This window comes from Tetrao urogallus, assembly GCF_951394365.1.
Source record: "Tetrao urogallus genome assembly, chromosome: 14".
NCBI lineage: Eukaryota > Metazoa > Chordata > Aves > Galliformes > Phasianidae > Tetrao > Tetrao urogallus.
In genome coordinates this window covers 10,327,408-10,351,953 of record NC_136827.1, presented here as the reverse complement: position 1 = coordinate 10,351,953, position 24,546 = coordinate 10,327,408, and the positions used below count along the sequence as shown (strand labels likewise).

At 40.3% G+C, this 24,546-nt stretch overlaps 1 protein-coding gene across 10 annotated transcripts in view; it reads right to left on the bottom strand.

Moving 5' to 3' along the window:
- The window catches only part of EBF1 (EBF transcription factor 1), a gene marked incomplete at both ends in the record, with an annotated part of 260,911 nt that overhangs the window by 73,191 nt on the left and 163,174 nt on the right, over positions 1-24,546 (bottom strand). For 6 of the 10 annotated variants that reach the window (XM_079542503.1, XM_079542504.1, XM_079542500.1 and 3 more), the window contains one exon: positions 17,321-17,462. In XM_079542503.1, the coding sequence (XP_079398629.1) occupies positions 17,321-17,462 (142 nt within the window). The remainder of the gene's footprint in view (positions 1-17,320; positions 17,463-24,546) is intronic. The other 4 variants (XM_079542505.1, XM_079542506.1, XM_079542507.1 and 1 more) reach the window with 1 other exon arrangement.

Sequence of the window (24,546 nt, the reverse complement as noted above, 5' to 3'; positions counted from 1 at the left end):
CAGACATAGATTTTAGAAGGAAGAGTCCCAAACTTATGGAAACCAATAGGAACTTTGCTGCTGCCTTCAAAGCTAAGTTCTCTATCAATAAACTTTAAGGATTTACAGGCTAAAAACTTTAATGAATTTCAAGAACAACGTCCTTTTCAAGTCTTCGTGTTCCCTTAGAATACATGCTGCTAAAATCTTGCCATCATCCATACAAAGGGTGATAGGTACCAACTCAGCAAACTGTGAGCAAGAAGGAAAAGTTTTGTGCTGCGTGTACCAGTGGGTTCCAGTGCTCCTGTGCTCCCCTAGCTACTCATATATCGGGGATTTTTCTTCCTTCAAACGGTGACAATAAAATGATTACCCCTCCACAGTTTAGCATAATGGTTCAGAAACGCTCGTGGCATATTGCAGAGTTAAAGTGGAAATTATTAGGTAGCTCTTCTTTGTTATAATAATGATCACTCCACAAATAAAAGCTCTTCTCCCAAAGGTACTGCAAGGCACAAAATGCTAATTCTGAAGATTATGTGTGCGCTTTTATTAAATATTACTATGCCCTGTCTGTTTGAGGGCTTCACTGCTCTGATTGTTTTATGAGTGCCATGTTAATGTCAGCCCCATCTTGCTAGCAGCAGGCACACATTTTAGCTTTTGTATGAGAGTTGATCAAAGGCCGCGTGCTGAGGGAATTGCTGAGAAAACACGGACAAGCGATAAAAATCTAACAGATTAATTGGTTTAAATTCCATTTCAGAGTGTTGAACTTTGGCTCAGGACACTAATGCTACACTACCAGTCAGGGCCTAATTACCACATTTCCAATTTGCCTGTGAACAATGCTTGGAAGAGAGAATAATAACGGTCCTAATAATACTAATAACAATAATAACAAAGCAACAGCAATAACATCCCATAGCTTCCTGTACGCGTTCAGCAACCAACTTGCGTGTAGGCACTTGTATGAGGAGGTCCCTCCTTCTGGGCATAGCTACCTGCCTCAAACAGCAACTGGAGACAGGAGCTGAGCATCCGAATTCATCAATTTGATGAGCTACTGATACAAGTCCCCCCCAAACTTAGATCCATAATGAGGGACCCACGTCTATAAACAGAGATAGCTTTTCATCCCTGGACAGAAATGATCTATTCCACTGATAGAAAACAGAGGCAGGGGGAAAAAAAACATATTTACCGCAAAGTTTATGGGTGGCCTTGGGATAGGGGTTAATTGAGCTCAGAGGTACATTTCCACCGAGGTGAATTAGTGGGATGCACAGCTATCAGCAGGGCTCTGGGACTGCTCTTCTTTAGCTTCTAAAATGTATTTGTGCTGTGATTAATATCCAGTTTGTGCTACTGACTGTAAGAACGACCTCGCCTGCAGTCTTTATCATGAAGTGTGGTTTCATTCTCTATTATTCCATAGATGAGGCTCTGACAACAGTTGCTGCATCACAACAGGATTTTAAATGATGGGGTACATGCTTTTATTTTTCTTCTCTTTGAGGGCATTGTGACATGCAAGGAAAGCTGCATAAAGCCAGTTAAAATTGGGATTCCAGAGAAATTTATAACTCATATTAGAGAAAGTACTGGAGTTAAATTTAATTCTCCTTTTTTTTTTTTTTCCTACTTTTTTTTCCCCCTTGGATCAAACCTAATTCCAGGCTAACTAAATATATGAGCCACAGATTAAGCCACAGCTTATAGGTCTGATCCTGCAACCTGTTAACCACTTTCACCAAACTACCAATTTTCAGATCAAGACAAATCAGTATTAAGCACTCAAAACCATGACTTATTCAAGTTGTGTTTCAGCAAACCACTTAAGTGTTTATAAGCCCAGCAGAAGAAGTTGGGGAATAAAGAACTGAATTTTTAAGGCAGCTGAGCAGTGCTCTGAGCAAAACCGTACACAGCTATGTAATGAATATGGAAATGGGTTCTCCCATTTCATATGGATGCGGTAGTAAAGGCTAAGATTTCTACAGCCTTTCTGTACCGTCTTATCTACCCTCAGGTACTCCTGAAATCATGTAGGGGTTGCACCTCTGAGCAGGGCAGCGCTCAAGAATGACTTGAGCCTAAATTCGTCTCCCATGGCATCAGAAGCTGAAGGTGTACACTGGAGTACATCTGATGGACTCCTGTCAGAGTGCTGAAGGCCTTTTTCATCAACACTGCTAGTTTGGCAAAGTGTGTTACTCCTTTAAAAGGAGAGAAAAACACATTTTCTCAAATTATAGATTAATGTAGGTTTTATATGGGGGAGAGGGGTTGTTCCATTTACCACTGTTTACTGTTGATTCTCCACATTTAGCACTTTAGCAAATTTATTTTATCACGGAAAAAGATGGTTTTGTGCTTGTTTTGTTTCTTTTGTTGTTTTTTTTTTTTTTTTTTTCCCCAAGACTGAAAATGATCATTTTCCAAATTTTTTCAGTTTGATAAAGGGAACCAAATAAGCAAGGGAGGGCTTGAGCATGCTTTTGCGGGGCTTGGTTTTGTAGTTTGATTTGGTTTTCTTCAGAAATAATTTTCTCTTTCCTATTAAGCAGGATTTGCTATCTTCTGCTGACTTCAAGCACACTGAAAAAGAATGAACTCTACAAAGCCTGTGTGCCAATGCAACGTTACCATGGCAAGTCCAGAGTGGAGCTGTATGCAGCACAAGCAACAAAAAGCAACTGAATTGAAGTTTACCAAACTGGTCTGTATGGGATACGTCCACAGAACTGACCCAAAGTGTTCATTATGGGTGCTTCAGGGAAAGGGACTGTGGCAGGCTTTTTTACATACTGTACCAGAGCATTAAGTCTTCATTCTTAAGCTAAACAATGCATTTGCTGTTTATCTTAATAAAGCGATGATCTTCCTGCTTTCCTTTTCCATACCACAGCCTGCTCTCCTATTCTCTCCTGACAATAAGCAGCTGCTGGCAGGAAACAGGGTAACAGAGGTTTCCCCCTCAAGGAGATAACTCATGCAGCTTTATGCAATGCAGGCACGAGGATGTAATGCTCCACCGCCCCTTCCTTGTACCATCTTGATATTTGGGACTTTACCATTTGCAAGCTTTAAAGATTACAATGCCCTGCTGAAAATGGAAGCCCCCCTCTGGTTTTGTGACGCCTGCACTGGGTGAAATCACTGAGCCAAAAATACATGCATGGTGCAATCCCTCCAGGTGGGGGGAAGGGAGGGAAGGTTGCCTTTGTTTCTGTTTTCAAGGAGTGAAACTAAAATCATGGGCTGTGATTTTCTGCCTAACAGTTTGGATGTTCAGCTACCATCAATGAGAACTGAAAATGTAAATTACTTAGTATGATATTCCACCTCTAATCAATACCTAAGCCACTGCCTCTTTTATCCTTGTTGATACCTCAGCTAGCAAAGTTACATTTCACTGAGTCCTCTGTGTTTCTCTCCTTCAGAGCATCCAAAGCTTTCAGTTGTTGACCACTGCCTGAAGCATGATTGCATGGAAAAAGGAAGCAATCCTGAATAACGAGGAGTGTGTTGCAAAAAACAAAACAAAAAAAACCCCAAAAACCTAAACCGCTCTGCGTTTTACTTACTTAAATCTTTCCATAAAAAATAATAACTGTAATCTCATATAATTGCAAGAGTTGCATGATCATTCATTCTTTTCATGTCACAGAGGAAGTTCTGAAGTTTATTTATTTGGTTTTGACTTCTGGAGGTACTTCTTGCTTTCCAAAAATTAATAAAGCAGCGCGAGGTCTCAGCATCTCGCTGCCAGTCAGTAAAACTTGACCTCCAAAAGGAAATTCTGTCATGTTTGTTCAGCAAATAATAAATTCTCCAAGAAAAATGTACTGTTGTGAAAACACGTGAAAATTTCATTATTCAACAAAGAGCTTCAGCCAAAATATATACATACATTAATAATACATATATACTTATTATTGAAATACATATGCTACATCAAGAAGCCTAATAATTTTATTGAGCTATTTTTTTATGGAGCGTTCTGACTTCTTATTTCAGAATAAGATTTGCATCTCAAAATTTATTTGAAAGGAAGAAAAAGAAATTTCAAGCCAAAATTTTCGCATTCATCATTTTTGCCCCCAAAGTTAGAAGATTATTACTCTGAGTCGATCACAAAGTGCCAGCTGTGGCTGGCCTTGATCATACTTAGCACTGACACAACTCTTCAGTTCCAGGGCAGCCCCCCTGTTATCTTGGGCAGTGTGGTTGTGCCAAGGACATGCACGCACACTGGATCAGAAAGAGAAAAAGAGCACCCAAAAATATCACATAGGGCACACAAAACCTTGGAAGTGCTTCCATCTCCACAACTGGCAAAAGACCTACGTACCAACTAGGTGAATGCTGCAGCATTCGTTTCTCCATCAGGGATGGATGGGCATGCTTTGTCCCCACAGAATAGTTCACAACACGTTCCCAAATTAATGCACTTCAGTTTCCATCCAAGGTACAGGAAAGCCACTCACAAAGGTTCAGGAGCAACATTTGTTTCTAAAAGACAGGACACTGAAAGTACGTAGGGCACTATGGTGGGATATATATGCAGAGGACTGCAGTGCTTTATATGAAGGTGTGCTTTAAAAGCTGCATTAGTAAAACAGTGAAAAAATCCTATATCCCTTGTTTCACTTTCAACTACTTCCTATTGATTTATCTTCTGTTGATAAAGTTACAGGGCCCTGCTAAGCCAATATGACTATTTTAAAAAACAATAAGCATGTCCAGAAAGGAGACTGCATCTGTTTAAGTGCACTAAAGTTTAAAAATAATTGCACTGATTCAATTCCTGGGTGAGAATGAAGCCAACCTTGCAAATGGAAGCCCAAAATGCGTAAAATAAGTCAACCTTAAAAGTATGTCAAAACAAACATCACTGCATAGCTCGCATACCCCAAACCCTACTGGCTGCCTGGTCCCTCAGTGCTGCTCACCGGGCTCCTGAACCAGAAAAGCCTTTTATAGGATGGGACCCAGCGTTTGCTTAACCTGAGCCCTCTGGCTTACTGTTTTGCTGCATTCTTAACCTAGCTGAAAGGCAGGTGGGCAGGATTTCTAAATTCATGTTTTATTTCATCATTACTTTGGATTAATTCCCTCTATTTTCTGATGATGCAGAGCGGAATTCAGGGTAACATCATGCAAACCGGGTAAAAAATTCTTCCTCATCTTCCTTAATAAAACCATAAATCTCCCACAGTAAATCTTTCCAGAGGCAGCATACAGGATTAGACAAAAGCTCCCAGGTCACGACACCTAGTCCCTGAAAGGTGTAACAGTCCCAGCATCCTGAGTGCCACAGCAGCACGTCTCAGTGTTCAGAGGCACACAGGAATGTTATGGCCACACTGGCAAGATTTAGCCAAAGATGCTCTGTAATACATAGAAATTATCGTAAATGAAACACAGAGTTCCACCTAAATCAAAATTGTCACTACCCCAAACTAAATATTAGTACTGATTAAACCTAAATCTAACCCCAAAATCAGCCACAAGCCTCCCGCTGCATTACATAGCACAACAGTAAGAGGTTCACTAAGAGAGATTCTGTACTAATAATTTATTTCATCTGGATAAAAACAGGAGCTCAGACTAAAATTATTTTCTAGCTGAAGTCTCTTTGTTCAGCAGAACTGAGAAAGTCTGCCCACAACAGAGACCTCGAAGTAATGGGACTTTCAGAAACAGAGTAGCGAATGCAGAAACGCAAAGCAGTTGTGGCAGAGACAAGGAATGTCTGTAATCCAGTTACTCCAAGGAAAATTCAAGTACCTTAAGAGTTCTTATTCCCTGCCTGATTTCTCTCACAATCACAGGCTTCTCCGTGATGCAATTTTCTGGAGCCTGAAAATCATAAAGTAAATATGAACAAGTCTAGTGGAAAATCTCTGACGCTAATCTTGGCCTGCGTCGTATTTTTAACAGGCACTGAATGTGTGCGCCGGATTATCCAGATGGCCATACAGGAATCATCCTGATAGGATTAAACCTTTGTGCTGAACTCTGCTCCATCTGTTCTCAGAGGTTTGCCTACCACTATCAGAATACGAATGTTCAGCCTATGTCAGCACCGCGGCTGGAAGAGCCTCTTAGCACACATTCACATGTGTACGCACACATATCCTCGAGTACATGATTAGTAACGTGAGATGAAGTTAGTCTGAAGTCTACCGCTAAAGAAACACATTGGTTTTATTATTCGTTTGAAGAGCAAAGTATGCAGCATCTAAATTCAAACAAAAAAAGCACTTCTGTTGTTGTTCTGGGACTTGTTCAATTCATTAAACCATAATACTGCCATAAATTTACAGATGAAGGCATGACTAAATGTAAAGCAGCAAGGCTCTTCATCTTTGAAATCTATTAGCGTGTGAGAATGTATGACACAACTGCACTTTGAAGACATCATGGTTAAACATTCCAGATAAAAAACAGCAACAACAAAACACATGCGTGCACACAGCGTTGGTAGCTGTTATGTGTGTCCCGATCCAGTCACAGGCCAAGAACAAAAAAGTAATAATCAGTCCCAGTACAAGGAAAGCTTATTCCCATTAATGTTGCTTTCCGCTTTTATTATCTATTAATGACAGTCTACTGCATTCATTATTGCAGCCTGCCAGATGCAGCAAAGATCCATATTCATCATGTGCAGAAACTGTGCTTGGGCTGTCTCAGTGACGGGTTACACAGGCTTGCCAGCACAGACCCACGTCCTATGGATGGGTTTCCAGGCTGTGGGGCAGGGGAAAAGGTAGGGAATGTGGTGATGCTAGAAGAAAAGCATCCCAGTGATGCGAAGGCTTCAGCACATTGCTGTCCTGGCCAGAAACATACTACAAACTAATGATTAGCTGGGGTGGGAAACAAAGTAGTTTGATCAATACTGTTGTTACTATTATTGTTATTTGGGAGGTATACTTCAGGAATGCAATTGAATGTTCAGCCCATGTTTGTGATGGCAGCAGGACAGTGATGGAGATAAGGTAACATACACCCAATTTCAAGCAGAATCCCCATCTGCTCTGCAAAGACTGAGACCCCTTTGTTGTTTCCTCCTCTGTTCTCTATGCTGTGCTGAATGCTGGGTCAAGCATCCCCTCCCAGCCATTTCGGCTTTACTTGCAAAAACACCGGCATAAAAATATATTTATAGTTCATAGTATCTGTCCAGCAATGACACTACATAAAACCAGCATGCTGAAAATCTGAGGAGTGAATACTTTGGACGCCAGCCTACAAATGCTTAGAGAAGTTGTTCTTTCAATGTGTCTGATAAAGTCATTCTATGCTTATTTATTTCGGGCCATATTCAGGTCTCCTATTTCAGGCATTGCACCATGTGTAATATCAGACTGCAGACTGCAGCTTCAGCTGTGTGAGCCAGGCTGCCTAAATCAGCATCCTCTTTCCATTATATGATGAGCAGAAACAGGCAGAAATCTCTGGATGCCTGGAGACCTGGGAGCTCCTTCTTGGTTCCCAAAAGTACTGAGGGACCTCAGCCTAGGTAGGAAGCAGCCAGAAGCAGCCCTGTAAGAAATACTATGAAATACTTAGCAGCTGATACTGAACTTTCCAGTGGACACCTCTGTCTGCCTCAATGATGAGAAGGCAGCACCTACAGATCCTTCAAGGTCTTAACTCCAGGAAGGTTTCCTGATGCATGAGATATTTCTCCCCAATGGGCTCCTAACAAGTCACTCCACCACAAAGGGTCAAACCTCATCAGATATTACATTTTGCCTCCTCAAAGAGCCCCGGAAGACAAGTGATGCTCTCATCTGAATGCACTGTGACAAAGCACTTCAAACCCCAACGAACTGAAGCCACAGTTTGAAAAACTAGCAGCATTGTGGTCAGTCCTGCAGTTTACCTCAGAGTTCTGGTCTTCTCTCTCAGCAAAGATCAGATAACACCAAGCCTATGAATTCCATACGCAAGCCTGGGTTTTCAGCAAACAGCGATGTGAGCTGTACTTGCAGTCCCTACAGCAGGGGAGATCCAGCACGTCTGCTGCCTTTGCACAGCACACACTGGGACCTCTGTGGGAAACACACATTGCTTTGGCATGGAGTAGGTATAAAAGCTCTGGGAAAGTTCCCCAAAAGCCATAATGACAAGGTATTAACCAAACAAAATTAATTCTGAGTTTCCTTCTCTTGCTAATAGACACTTGAGTAATAATACACTAAAAAGTACATGGATTTGTGCATTATTTGAGATCAGGTTCTTGTAAGCATGCAGTTATCCAGTGGTTTCAATACCACTAAACATCTAAATGAAGCTTTAGGCACTTCAGTGCTTCGGAACTTTGGCTTTGTGTCCCAGAAATTTGCAGAGGATTGCTTTGAGGTATCTACACTTTGGGTTGACCATCTGACCTGCAAAACCAGAAGGTCAGGAGGTGCTAAGCACTCACTTTATAAAGGTCATATCTTGTCGAGCATCTCAGCGCCTTCCCGCACCTTAACTTTCAGGCCTAACTGCTTAAAGTACTTTTGAGAAATAGATTCAAAATGGAATACTTTAGACGAATTTTTCATAAACCTTTTTCTTGATCTTTTTAATAAACATCCCAACTCTACCCACTTCACTCCATGAGGTCATAAACCAACACTGCTTATGTTACAGTCACTTTCACACTGACAATTTGTTTTGTCACAAAGAGAACTATAAATTCATGGAACGAAGGTGGGAAGCAGAAAGGACTAATTGTGACACACAAAGCTTTCTGGTTATGCTCAGCAAACAGCTTGGGCTGAGGTTTTTCAAAACCAGGTTATGAAGTTGTACCACTGGCTTTAATGAAAGCACACTTTCCCCAGCGCGTTGCACTCCTGAAAATCCTGTATTCTGGATTTAGGCCAAACACACTCCATTCCAATATTAATTATTAGCAGCTTATTTGTATTCTTTATTACTAACATTAATAATTTTCAGACGGCAACTCAGATTAGAATAACCATTCCAAACAACCCGCTGTGGTGGGTTCCATTTTGTGCAACATTTTCCTGGTTTACACTATTAAATCATTTCCTTGAAAGTAGAGGAGCTTTGTCAAACATTCATTTTGCTGGGGAAACACTCAGCAGGCACCCTGAGACCAACAGCCATAGAGAGATATAAATGCTCACGCTGCTCTTCTCTTGGTTCAGTGAGGAAACAATCTGAGATGCAAAATTACTGAGTTCATTATTTGTGAAGTTATCGAATCAGAATATTTAACGTTACAGTTAGGTGGGAATCCTTAGATTGCCAGCACTCAGCTGGTTGATATCTCTGGGCATAATGATTACAGAGACTTTTCATAAGCACTGATTGCTTTGGTCTGTTCAAATACTGGGATGCTTAGTGTGAAATACTTGCAAGTGCCCAGATATCTGCACCATTCTTTGATAATCGTGACTTTTGACAATATATTCAAATAAATTCTCAAAAAATCACTGGCTCTTGGCCTTCTTGTACAAATCACAGTTCACGAAATCCTTTCCATTGTACTCTGCCCACATCAGTAAGGGAGTGGAGTGAAAAAGTATTTCTCCTCAATACAACAAAGATATCCTATAATAAAACACTTCAGGTAGAGGAATTTGCTTAGAAATAATACCAACCCCATTACAATAACTTAATATCTTGTCATTTACTCATGCACATTTTGGAAGGTTAGAAAAATAACATTTGGCAAAACTTTACCTCCATACAGTGTAACATCTAGCAAGCATTTCTATAATCCTAATGTCATTCTTCTCCCCTATGAAGCCATTGTATCAGTGACACAGTGGCCAGCAAAGCAAATTGAAATGTAATGAGTGCTCATTATCTGTGAATATTCATTGCCTATTTGGGTGCTGCTGAATGTCCTCCTCTATTGGTAGCTGCGCAGTTTCTGCCAAACAGAGCAGCTAAGGCTTTTCTACATGCATTCTGTACTCCAATTCCTCTGAGACCCGGACAAAAACCTTAAGCCCTCAGAAATTGGTTGGTCCAGCTCTCCAAATAAGAGCCAGCTCTCGTGGTGGTTGGAGAACTTCCATCTGAACTTTTCTCCCTTACCTGCTGTAACAAAATACAGATATTTTTATACTAATCTCTTTCAAATTTTAAGAATCCCGCCTTCTTTCCCCCCCCTTTTTTTTTTTTAATTTTGGGAGCAGAGTTCTGAAAGCTCCTCTGGGAAATTCACAAAATGCATTCTGTCTTCATTCAGGTACTATTTTTCATGAATTCATGACAATCTCGTAACAGTAGAGGGTAACACCATATCACAGCATGCCATCATTTAGATATTCTTGGGGAAGGGCTGGTTTCTTTCTCATGTATTTGAGAAGTATTAAGGGCAGCTGTTTATGGGTAGAAACTACCACACCTTAGCTTTTTAAAATCCTGGCGTCTCCAACTTCCACAGTATTTTTTTTTTCCTTTTCCCATTAGATGTGACACTACGTCCCTGGTACATGACTGTCAAGTAGGACTTCTTTCTAACTGAGACAATTTGGAATACCCAAACCTGCCTATTCAGGAAGCATTACTATGGCCATTATGTAAAAACAATTCTTTCAAAAGGCTGAAATATTTCAGATGGTCTCTCTTAAGTCTCCTGTGCCACGGCAGCAGCAGCATTGGTACGTCCATATTATGAGACTATGTTTAAACAATGAAAATATTCACAAGCTCAAATCTCCAACTTCACAGAAGACTTAAAGCCTAATGGCAAAACTGAAATTCTGGACTCTGCATGCACAAACCAATCATTAAAAATCTCTTCTGCAAGATTTATTTGTCTTGTTTTCATTTATCCTCAAACTAAAAATATATTTTGGAACATCAAAACTGCTGCCACCAGATAGTCTAAACTTTTAAGCATCTCTCTTCAACGCCTGATTTATGACCCAGACACATAAAGATTTTCTGCTTTCTCTTTGATGCAACTGGCTATGAGGAGGGCAGCTCCATCCACCCACCAGTTCTTGTGAAATTCTCAGTAACTTCCAAAGAGGAAGCAGGGACACAGGGCCTGCAGACAGCAACACTGCTCTGGAGAGGATTGCAAAAATTCGTCAGAACAATTCGGTGGGGCACAATGCAGTTAACACGTTTTGGAGCTGCGTGAATCAGAGCTCTGCTGTGTTTTGCTAACCTGATGGACTGTGTTTTCACTCCCGAAGGGACCATTGTGATCACACAGCCAGGGATCCCATACAGCACCAGAGAGCCTCACCCCACAAATCCTAAGTGAGCAATTGCACAAGCCCATAACCTTTCCCTGACCTGATATACACCATTTAAGAAGAGACCGGGTCTTGATTTCATATCTGCAAACTGCACAGAATCTGCCACAGCTTTGGCAACTTGTTTCACTGATCCACAGTGCTAAAATCTTGTTGAGAACCATATTTGAGTCTTTATTTCTCTACCAATTCTCTGAAGTGTAGCACCTTATCTTTCTGGTTATGTTTTGTCTCTTCAGAGGGACTCTAGCTCCATCTGAGTACACAAACTGGACTAATCCACCCCTCATGTGTTCACTTATATTGGAAACATGCAGTCAGACCACAGGGCAGTGAAGAGGTTAATATTATACATTCAGTGAGGTCAAGCTCCAAGAACACATAACAAGCCATTATGTAAAAAATTGCCTGAATTTATGAGTCACTGCATTTATGAAGGAGCCGATATGAGAAAGACAACTTGGCAAAAGTGAAGAAAATTATTTCCAGCTTGAAGTTTTGAAATCCTTCAGTATATCAAGGCTCACTTGCTGTTATTACTATCCATGTTGTGCAATGTTCTGAAAGTCACATTTTTTCCCCTTGTGTACACATTGAGATGTCCAACAACCCAAGGTATTCCTCCCTCATAGAAAATAAATTAGAAAGCAAACATATCACAGAATAACAGACAAGATCCCCTCAAGAAGAGTGGTAGAATCGTAATATTTTTTTTCAATATTTTCCTTCTAAATAATAAATCAAGCCAACTGCATTTCTCTACATGGAATGATATCGTGCAGAAAAAGCCTGTGTGTTTATGTTTTTCAGATAATCACAAAAACATCCTAAGTGAGGCAGTAAGATTTAACAGGTGCCTCCCTCCATAGATGCAGTGAAGCAAAATGAAAGTTCCTTTGTTTAAGCTTGGTTGGTCTGTGAATGCAGTATCCCTAACTGTGATTAAGAAGTTGGACCTACACCATCTGAGTGGTAAAATGTAATAAATTTTGCAGATTAACCCTCTTTCTCAACTTCTTAATATTTTTGCCTTCAGTCAGTATTCTGTCTTATATTAACAACTTAATCAAGCATGGACACGTGCAACATTAAGGGATTCAAGGTCACATTGAAATAGAAGATCAGGAAAAAACTTCCTTTTTTAATGAGCTGAATAGAGAAATATACAGTCAACTTAGAACACAGAGATATTTCTTTTTCTTTCAGATGTAAAGATTTAGTGGCAAATTTGAGCATGCGCCTGCAATATTATCTGAGATTGCCTGGGTGGGCAAGATTGGCAAGAAAAGCTCCATAAATGCCCTACTGCTGAGGAAAGGGCTTATCCAATGTACCCAGCTGAAGCACAGCAACTACTGCTCTTCATTAACTGTACGTTTTGCACCTGCAGATAGCAAACAGTCTGAATCATTCATTACTATTATCATGAACTGAAACAACATAGTGAAAGCTTATGGCCTCACATGCCATAATACATAGACCAAATAATGTAGCCATTATTTCCACAAGGCAGCCATTAATAATGGCTTTGTTATATATTGATCTGTTTCAGATAGACATGGATAGATTTATATATATTGCATGCTAAAACAGTGGCGGGACATAGCTTTAGGAATCATGGTTGTCTTTGCTTCCATCAGCACACGCTGGTACCACGTCTCATAGTTTTTTCCTATTTCTACCTTGAATCTTTCCTCTTTTGCTGCTGTCGAGCTAACTCAGAGCCAAACCACCAGCAAACCCCATCACACCCAGTTCTTCAGTGCTCTCCTACAGAGGAAGAGGAAGGGGAAAAAAAAGAAAGAAAGAAATCAAAATGTCCCTTTAAAATAACAAGCATTTAAACTGCTTGTCAGTCATCTTCCTGACAAGGCCACTTGAATGTATTCAGGAATATTTGCATAAATGCTCACAGCGAGTTCACTGTGGCAGCTAGCACTAATGGTACATAAAGTAATTTAGTCACTTTTCTTAGGCATCCTGTCAGGGTGATAAGCACCCCCTTCTTTGCCTTGTTGCATATTAGATCATTAGATAATAAAGTGTTAGAGCATGCAAACTGACAGGGTCTCAGGGACTATCATTTTTCGAGGGCACTGCATTCTGCCAGCGAGGAAAAATAATACAGAAAGTGATGCTGCAATTGTCTTTACATTCTTGTAGAGTCATTGAAAGATTTGGGGGAAAAAGAATTTTTACTTTGCGGTGATAAGAGAGTTTTAACCGAAAACTTTGCAGACATCTGCAGTGGTGGACTTCATGCTGGTTAACTTGAAAAGGGTTATTGCAAACCCTGTCAGAATTGCCCCTTCCATAAGCTAGTCACTTAAATTGCACTGGAAAGGTTTTCCCTTTAAAATTGACACCCTGGAACGAACTACAAACTGAAACATATTCTAATGGTTGGGGCCTGCTGGCTCTTCTCTATACATCTTACTATATGTGCACAATTTATAAAGGTCAACCACACCAGTCTTCTGGTTTACCATAAACATAAAACAAGTGAGGATCCAACTATTTGTGAATGTAAAAGTGATAATTACAAAAACCACAAGATTGCTGTGGCTTACCCTATTTATACCACACAGAGATGTATGAAATAATTGGCCTGTGCCAGCTATTAATCTTCAAAGATATAGAGACATGCTAGAAAAAGGAACTTTACTGGCTGGCAAGCAAGATATAAATAGAGATGTGTCGGATGTCCCAAAAATAATCCAGGCTACCTGCTAATGAAATGGTAAGAACCCAAATGTGGAGATACCAGGCCCCTGAGTGGCTCAGCAAGTAAAGCTTCCTTTCTAGACTTTTGGCATCCAAAGTCTTTTTTTGGTGTCACATAAACTGCAACTCCATAGTTCAGAGCAATATGTCCCACTGCAGCTTTGTGAGGAAAAATAAGCTGGGTATCACCAACCAAAGCAGGCAGCCAGCACATTTTCATACATTCTCTCTCCCCTGTCCCAGACTTTGTGCTCTCAAAGTCAGGCATTCATCACTTTTGTGATCAGATAGTTGATTTAGAGAGTCAAATATCTAGAAAAGTACACATTTGGTCAAGGACATACCAGAGTTAAACACCAGCATTTCAAAACCTACAATCAGAAGTTGCTCAGCAAAGCAGCAAACCAGAGACAAACAAGCCACAACTCTGGTAGTTTCCAGTTTACCATTTACAAACTCTGTTCGGGGCAATCTGCCCTCCCCTCAGGGAGGCAGGAAACTGGAAAGAGCAAAGACAAACAAGCTGTCTCTTCTACTTACACTCAAAGATATTATTCAAGATAAAAATTGCAAAACCGAGGATAAGAATACACTTAGTGACTCAAAGTAAAACTAAAAATTTATTTCAGTGAAGGAAACTCTCATCTGTTCCAACAGATCTAAAGTTCTTGGTGGTTGCCCAAAATTCAACTACATTAAGCCCAGTTGAGACTTTTCCCACTTTTTCTCATTCAGTTAAGTGTTTTAGACATTCAATAGTGACATTTAAAACACTTACTGGATTTCTTTTCTTTTTTTTTCTTTTTTTGCATCTCTTGGACACAAATATGCATAGAATTCCTGGAGAGTTGGATCGAAGGATTTAGTTAAAATGAAAGGCTCCACCAAGCCTTTGGGGAAAGTGTAATTTTGTAGGATGGAGGTTGCATTCAAAAGTAAGAATTTATTAGTGGTGGCTTTATGAGGTTGCTTGAGAGGTGCCTGAGAAACTAGATTAGAAAAATCACCTTTCCCGAAATGTACATATGGAGATAGTTTGCAGATGTTGGCTTTTAATAGTTGCACGATATCCAAGTTTGTGTAACTATGCAAGCAGAGTATCGTCTTTTTTCTTTTTCCACCCCCTTCTTTTTTGCCGATAGAATCCTTCAGGTAGACAGGAGAGGGAAGAAGGGAGATGTAAGGGAGGATTTTATGATACCATGCATAGAAACACGAACTTCACAAGTGTGAGAAAGTAAGCATTGTGTTGACCAAACTCATACACTGAGAGGACTGCAAGGGGGAAAAGAGATTGCCACTCTAGTAGGAATAAGTGAAAAATAAGAGGTTTTTGAAAGGCTAGACTTAATGGAAGGATTACAAAGTTGAATGCGGCAAAGTTTCTTTTCATAATGTTCTGCCTCCTGCTAATTAATAAAGACAGAGTTCGAACATTCTTTGTAAAAATTCAGCACAAATTATGACAGTGGTTTGTTTATTAAATTAGGTTGTTGGCAGGATGAAAAAAAAATTCTATAACATGAATTATAGCTGAAAATGGCTCATAGCCTACATAAAAAGTTAGAGCTAAATAAATACAGATGTAAGTTATGTTTATATAATGAGAAACGCTGCTGAGCTAAGAATTTTAGGTTGGTAAGTGTGAATTACAGACCTGATTCTGCAAACACTTATCAATACCCTCAACTTTACTGACACAAGAAGCCTCATTGATCCCAACAGGACCATATGTGCACATAATCTTAAATATATGCATAAGTACTCGAAAGCATGAACAGAATAGAAAGCTATTTCCACAGGAATCCACTGAGTAGTAGAAACTCTCACATTTACCCATTTCTTGCTATTAATAATTTCTTTTAACATGCCTAGTGACTGTTTTTCTGAGTGGCATTCACTTTCCTGGAGAAAATTTTATCTGCTTTTTTCAAACTCCAGAAAAATCTATTTAATTATTCATCAGATCCTTGGCAAATATTTGTGGAACAAACCAGCATAAAAGGACCAGTGCCTTCTACATTCAACTTCAATAGAAACCCCCATCTCCTAGAGGGCGCAAGCACCTACTGAATTAGGATTACAAACAGCTTTGAAGACAAAGAAATATTCTTCCAAGCTGGAACAGGGAGAGGAGAGTGAAATGCCCTTTGGTATTAGAGACTTTTATTTGTCTGGTTGGGGGGTAGGTTGTTTTGTTTTGTTGGGGGGTAGAGAGTTGTGGGGTTTTTTTTGTTGTTGTTGAGTTGTTTTTTTTTTTTTGTGATTTGGGTTTTTTTTGTGGGGGGGGTTTTGGTGGTTTTTTTTTTTTTTTTTTTTTTTTTTTTTTTTTTTTTTTCCCCAGCAGCCGTCATCAACTTTGAGGACAAAGAGCAAGACAAAATGTTAATCAACTCCAGATTTTTCAAAGAGCATTCACACTCAACAACTCCCATTTTAAGCACCTACAGTAAGCAGCAGATATTATCTTCCAGGACCAGTTGATCTTATGGAAAAGATTACAGTTTCCCAGGCTGCTTCCAGCCACATTGCCCCCTTTCCACCCTTTTGCTGGTGCTCCCTATGCTTTCACAAAAGCCAGCCAAATTGCCTTGCACCACTTCTCCTTCAACTTTTTCAGCAGAACAAGCCGGACTGGCAGAGTTACTGTTGAAACTGTTTAAGAGAGATGAACTTCTTCAGATTGAAGGAGGCTAAAGAGCAATCAGACTATCATCTAGGCTGGCGTGTCTATGGTAGAGAACAGCCTCCAGCACAGAGGAAAGACCAGCAGCTGTGGCACGCATGGAACAAGAACTGTCTCAGCTGGCACAGCTGGAACCAGAAGAGAACATTTGTCCACGGATTGAGTAAGCATAGTGCCTTCCAAAACGGCCTCTGCTTTCATTTACAACAATCCAAAGGAACAACTGGATCGCCTAAAGAGTTCTGCAGTCTATAGGAATGAGTAATCCAATCCCAAATTTGGGTACTGAGCACTTCAGCAATAATGTAACATCCATTGCATGCACAGTCAGAAACCAAACCAATTTGGAAAAGGTCAATTTTAGTTGCTGAATAGACACAACTACCCCTCCCCCCAAAAAATCACGATGCTTCACTAACACAAGGAACAGATTCTGCACCCATGTTTGCCTACCAGTTTGTCACTTCACTACATTTTGTGCTGACCTACTTGAAAAAGTCCAGTTTTGGTCTGGAGAACCATCTTTTTAAAGCAGGGGTCAGTCTCTTTTAGGTATCCCAATCCCAAAGGCATTGATCATAACATGACAACTTGAAACCAGCAGTCAGAGACAGAAACCAAATAAATCTGCATTTAAAGTAGCAATGCCAACCAATGAAAATGATATGCCTACCATGTTCCAGATAAGAAGGCGTACCTTCCGAAGGATCGAGTCTTCGAGCTCTCCGCCCATGCTTGGAATTGTTGTGCACAAACATATTGTCCGACACTGCCAACACATGGCCATCAACATTGACTGTTGTAGACACCACAACCTGCAAGCACAAGAGTAAAACGGAGGAACATTTTGACGTATATGTATGTTTTTTAAGAAGCACAGAGTGTAATAAACTCAGTTAAATAAATAACAGCTGGGAGCTGTAGAAAATTGCATAGCTATTTCAGATAATAACTGGTGCTTATGCTGTACAAATCTAACAAGAGACACTATTGATGAGTGGGTCTTTGGCATCGAAAGCTTTTGATGCAGTTTTAAGTCAAATTGCAGAGTTTGTAGCTGAATGGCAGACAGCGCACCGTTAACTATCATTTTAACAAGAGGATCTTTATTAAGTATTTTTCCCACATGTACAAGGGCAGCTGTGTTTCACCCTAAATTATCCTTCAGTTTCCATGCTGAAGTAGATAGAGCTGTTGACACTGCAAATGAGAATCAATTCAGAATAAAAGAAAACAAAAGTGCATTTTGTGAAGTTGCCATTAGACTTGCCATGTTCCTCCCCAGACAAACCTGCACTCTCACTCCTCAGTACAGTTACCACAGGTTGCTGGACTGGCCCAAATTTCTCCTGAGCTCTATCTCAGTGAGTACACATAGATGTGTTTGTATATGCACGCACGCTTGACAGTGGGGACTTGATCTGGGGAACACAACCCTATTCATCCAGTGCTAGTATTATTTGTATTCACCAACTTATCTCCATGTCAACACCTCGGTTTGAGGCAAGGGGAAGGAGGTGGAGGGGCACTACCCTGGAAGCAGATTCCAGTGCTTCTGTTCCATGGAGTGGCTCAGGGTGGGAAAGGAGCTGCACTGGAGGGGAGAAAATGGTTATGTGTTGGAATCAGAGTTAGGAGACCCAGCTGCTCAGAGGGACCTCTCAGCCTTGAGGCTCAGAAGACACCATCCAAGCGGAAACCCCCATTCATTTTCAGGGCATCTGAGCCACAAACTCTAGTGGAGGAAACCAGGGGGTGGACAGGGCGAGATCCAGGCTGAGCCACCAGCTTACCACCCTGGATCTCCATCCACCATATTTCAGCTGTGCAACATCACAGCCTTGGTTTTCATCAAGCTGCCCTTCCAACACCTTTTTCCGCCCCCCAAAAAAGCATCATTTCCAGAGCTTTACTCCACCCAACACTTTGGCCCTCAGCTGGCTGCCAGTTTGCCAGGAGCGTGCGCTGCCTTCAAGAACTTCCACTAAAACAATACGAAGAAATGACCTACACTTCTCCTTACATTAAGCGGGGAAAGGGATTAAAAACTGAAACCCACAGAGATATGTTTATTCATGCGACCTCTTACAACCAAATATAATAATTGTCTGTTAATTGCAGTTTCAGCTCCCACCTCATGCTTCGACATGTGAAACAGCAATCAGCAGCTCCTGTTTAATCCACCTATTATGTTGACTAATTAACTTTGCTCGACAGTTTATTTCTTCCTCCATTATCAGCCCCTGTCAGCCGCAAGCACACTGCCGCAAAGGGGGACCTCAGCCCTTTTGATTGATCACCGATAGATTGACATGCAGATTAATTTAATTAGAATCACCTCACTTGAGAAATGAAAGACAATGGCAAGGGGGCTAATAGATCTGCTCTTATAATGAGGCAAGCCTCCAGAGCTGCAGCAGAGGATTTCTGATTTATTTTGTTGAATTCCCCAGTCGCTCTGAAAGGCTCTTGCTTTAATTGTTCTTGGTTTTGAGAGGCTTTAGCCTCTGAAGAGGTGAAATGCTTTACAAAGATTGGCAAACATTGCTTCAACTCTCTTAGGAAGCTGCTGCCTCTCAAAGTTGGTCAAATGGGGACACTTAAAGGATCGCTTACAACAATTCAATTTCATTACTTGAATTGGATTTAAAAATTTTAGACAAAAAAATGTTCACCTATTACTGACCACCTAGAAAATGCATAAAAACATAAAATAAGCAAAGTTGCTAAGCTGGCAGTAGGTAATTCCAAAGTTTTGCCTTAAAAAAGAGAAATACAAAAGAGAATATTTTACATCTAAAGGATCTCAAAACTGTCCATCAGAATGGCATTCTAGGCAATAGATTTTGTGTGTGTTTTAAGTGAAAGATATTAAAATACCAAATAAATGATTCAAGAGCTCTTACAGATGGAAATTTGGGGAAGAGAAGGTGCCAAACAGTAGGCACAGTAAGTAAGTTCTTCTCAAATCAAACTAGGGGGGAAAAAATGGAAAGAAAAAAAAAAAAAAAAAAAAAAAAAAAAAAACAACCCTATATATAAAATTCCAAAAGGGATTTCAAAAGTAATTTATTCTTTGCATTCCTGAGGGATAGAATAAAGTTTATGACATTTTCAATATAATATGATCCTATATAGTAAGTGGCTGAGGGTTTGCGATCTTATTTGTGCACTTGCAACCACTGTCAGTTCTTTTGCAACTGGGATTTGGAGCCAAATCCTTAGCTGGCATTGCTTGTCATAGCTCCATGATTTATACCAGTCTCTTATCTTCTTCTAGGAATCTACTAAGGTGCATACAAAAACAGATAATATTGCAACTGATAATAACGGCCACAACCTGAAATACAGCCTCCATTACAAAAAACGTATGGGAACATGCATACTTTGCACTGAAACTGATCAATCCTATGCTGAAAGCCAAACTTCTGAACGTTTTGAGAAATGAGGATACTAACAGTTCAAGAACAATAACAGCAAGGCAGGTCCCAAACCTCTGAAACGTGTATGTAAGCAGCTGTCTCTATCCGTGCGCCTTGCTAGGGAAGAACTAAATGAAATAATTTGTGAGGTTGCTTTTATGGGACTAAAACTCCATTCAGTTTTTCCCCTTCATGTTTCTGAAATTGTTGATGCAACAGATTTTGAATTACTTAACAGTGCCTCCCTACCTAACCCCCGAACAGAGTTTGATTTACTATGAACAGATCACATTGGTGCAGTTCGTCAGTGTCGTTAGCAGAAGATACTGTAAAAGGAATCCCCAAGAGAAAGTGTTTCCAGTCTGAGGAAATGCATTAAAAAAAAAAACAAAACCAAAAAACAGTGGTTATTCTTATGTGTCTGAAGAAAAAAAATACTGCACCTGCAAGAAACAGCAAATACTGTTTAATACTTAAAACACAAAATCTCGTTAACACAAGAATACTGAGCATACAGTGCACTAACAAAATATTAATACCTCTAATTATTAACACGGAAAAAATACAGCTTGAATTTTGTGTGCTATAGTTACATACTTGGACTGCTGCAGAGCACTTACATACTTACAAGTTCTACTCATATTTTTTAATCTAAAAAAATACTACACTCTCCTCATCTTGATTTTGAAACGACTGGGACATGTTCAAGTCAAAGCACACGCTAAACCTAATTTGTGGAGAAATCATAAAATTAGGGGGAGGGGAGAGCCAAAGTAGATGTGGAATGGCCACTGAGGCATCCTAAAACACAGACCATAGCAAGAGGGAAAGGCACACTACAGTTTAATAAATGATTAATGAGGTGCTGACACATTAATGTAAGCACAGGGACAACCAGGCCTGCCAAATCTCAAACCTTTCCAAATTTTGTCAACAAAACACAGTTTTAATTTGGGACAGGCAAACACGGAAAACGATTTTGAGCTTTAGCTTCAGCCCTTCATAGATTTTGAATTTAAATCCTGTATCAACACCAGGGGAGACAGGGGTATGAAAGAAACACATTGGTTTATAACTTTGTTCAATGAAGTTGGCACTATCAACGGCATTAACGTATCACGGCTCTGTGAATTATTCTGCCTGCCATTAAATAGTCCAGTTGTGAATGCTTTGGGGCTTAGTTTAAAAAAATATTCTGAGATCAGGAGCCTGTAGATCAAGCTATTTATCCACGTTTAGCACTCAGCCCGTTTATTTGTTATGGTACCTCACCTAATATATCAAAATTAAGCATTGCATGACTCCTCATTTTTAACCACAGCCCATTAAGCTTCACTAACTGATTAAGACATAGCATGTTCCTTGTGCTTTCAATTTTCTCCAGTGTATATTGAGGGCTCTGATATTTTTGTGATGTCCCCAACATCCAGTGGCAAAGGCAGAAAAAATCTGATTAAGATGATTTCCAGATTTAAAGCACGTCATTAGTGTAAAACCTGTAACTCGTGCATTTGCTGCTCTTCTAAACTCTATGCAGAAACGGCTTGAGCAATGCATCTTTATTTTCATCACCACTTGGTGACCTCTTCCTACAATATCTTCTTTATCCTAATAACTAGAAATTACTCTCAATTTAACAAGACACTTAAAAATGTGCCTAACTTAAAGCACATAAGTACAACATATTCAGTCATTTTGCTCACGTGCATGAGGCCACGTCAGGCACTTAATTACCTTGTTGAATTGGGCCACAGCTCGTACTGCTATTTTCCAGGTTGTTTTTTTTTTTCGCCTTTCCCTTCTCTAGGGATAGAGCCTTGCATGTCCAAATTCCATTATCTGGGATTCATGAAGCATCATCTCTGTCTCTTATGCAAATTTGCAATAGGACACAAGTGGCTTCAATTCAAACATGAGTGGCAGCATCCCATTGAGGCAAACTAGCAGCCTAGGCTGAGGAAGAGGTTGAGGTAACAGCACTGAACAGCAAGGCAATTTCTGAGTGACTTTCAAGGTTTTCATAATAAACGAATGTTCAGGGTTTTATGCAGTGACTCAGTCTGAAAAGTTTTCTCTAAATTATAACTTGACATGTGTCAGTTTGCAAGCAGCTGTGCTAAAACAAGAACAACAAGATAACTGGGGCACTTGGGTTTCATTAATTACAATAACATATGAAACTGTTTAGGTTACATGAATGAGTTTTCATGCTGAAAAACAAAATCCAGGCAGAGTTTACCCGTGATACCACCTACTTATTACTACCACTGATTGGGACTCCACAGCCTATCCCACCAAAGCCAACAGCTTATTGTGACAGAGAATGCAAAAACAGACTGAGCATCTGCTCCATGGGGTTTTTAGAATAATAAAGACAAGGTTGGACTAAGGGGAAAATTAAGTGGCGTTGCCAAATGTATTGTGCAATTGGGCTGATGAAACAGAGATGAAGTAATTTTCTTGAGAACAAGCAGGGAGTCTGTACCATAGTTGAACACTCAAGTCCCTGCAAGGACAGCATTTGACTTTTCCTGTCTTCGCAGAATCACAGAATGGCCAGGGTTGGAAGGGACCTCAAGGATCATGAATCTCCAACCCCTGCCACACGCAGGGCCACCAACCTCCACATTTAATACCAGACCAGGCTGCCCAGGGCCCCATCCAACCTGGCCTTGAACACCTCCAGGGACGGGGCATCCACAGCCTCTCTGGGCAGCTGTTCCAGCATCTCACCACTCTCTCTGTAAAGAACTTGTCTTCTGCTAAAACAGACAGAGCTATTACAACCACTCCAGCACACACTCCTGCTGGCACATGACACTACTGATATGCAGCACCCAGTCATCACGTGCTTGAGCATCTCAGAAATGTAGGGAAATGCATCTCTCTCCAGGCCCATACCTGCTTTTCTAAGCTTATCTCACTAGTTCAGGAACACAACATTTGGGATAAAACTTCCAAATTAATTTCTATACGTGTATGAAAATTCACATGCAGTTCTTCTGAACCAACATACACTCTACCTATTCCCTACAATTTCTTACCCCATCTTAGATCACAGTAGAGTCAGACAATTCCCTGCTGCATGAAACAAACCTATTAGGAAGGAAATTTTTCAGTACAAACTGTCCTTACTTGGTACAAAACTCATGCCCCTGGCCTTCACTGTTTCACAAGTTCTGTTGTAATGACTCCTAGCAACTCTGGGAGGCAGATAACTGATATCATGCCAAAAAGTGGACAAGCTTTCAGGCAGCTTGACAGTCCAGCACAGAAGGTGGAACAAAGTAAAGGAAGAAAAAATCTTAAATTTTCTGTGAAAAGAGTATGCTGCTATTCAAAAAGAATTTGAAAATCTTTTTGAGACAGACTTTTGAAAGCACTGGGAGTATGTCAGTGGCACAGAGGAGCTGACGACAAACCCTCTACTCACTTCACAGGGACCTGGATTTCATTTGGTTCCTGTACAACACCATCTTAAATATCTAGGTGCATCATGTTATCAAGATACTATGTGCATGCGTGGTCCTTTTCATGCCAAGAAATAAAAAGTGAAGACTGGATCCAGTATTCTGACTATTTTATGAAGTCTACTGCAAAAAGAGTAAGTTCAAGATTAAAAAAGAAAAGCAAACAAAAAAAAATCATCAACAACGCAAGAGCAGCTGTAGTAAAACAAGCTTCAATACCACCCTGTATTACAGTGTAAGCGGTTCACTCTGCTGAAAGTGATTAATTTCTTGAAAATGCTAAGGTCACACTAATTGACACGACCTGTGTAATTAAGCAGTCTCTGTTTACACACAGAAAGCTCAACTGCTGTGAAGCTGGGTTTGTATGACAGAATGTCTTTACAAGTCAAGAGATCAACAACCTTTCCTATGTCCTACCTATTCGCCGACACAGGCTCCTGATTGCTGTTCTGAGAGAACACACGAAGGCATTACCATATGAAAATCAGCCTCTAGCCTGGGTGAGCACAAACCCAGCAGAGTGTACATGTTGTGAAGCAAGTTCTGACAGGCCCCAGGGGTGACTGCTTGGCCCGAAGCCCCATGTTGGTGAGTCCTTTTTCCACTTTCTCCTTCACTGATAATGCCCTCTCAAATCACTGGATAAACGTGACGGTGGGAAGAACATGGGATGAGAAGCTAACACTTCTGCCACAATAATGCTAGCTTTCATTCTGATTAAATTAATCGCTGTTGCCACATCTACTCACGACTGCACATCTATGCTTGTAAAGGCAAATACCACCCTTTTACCTACCTCTGCTGTTGCAATTAAATAGTTCACGAAAAGACGTATGTTCTACATATAAACAACACTGCCATTCACAAAGCATTTAGCATTTTCAGTTAAGCACTATGATGCCACAAAGAAGCAAACAAACATTGTGAGCTACTGCAGAAAGCTGCCATCATCTTCTGGCATTTTCTTCCTCCAGAGGTCCTTACAGTCAAGGGGACAAACCTCC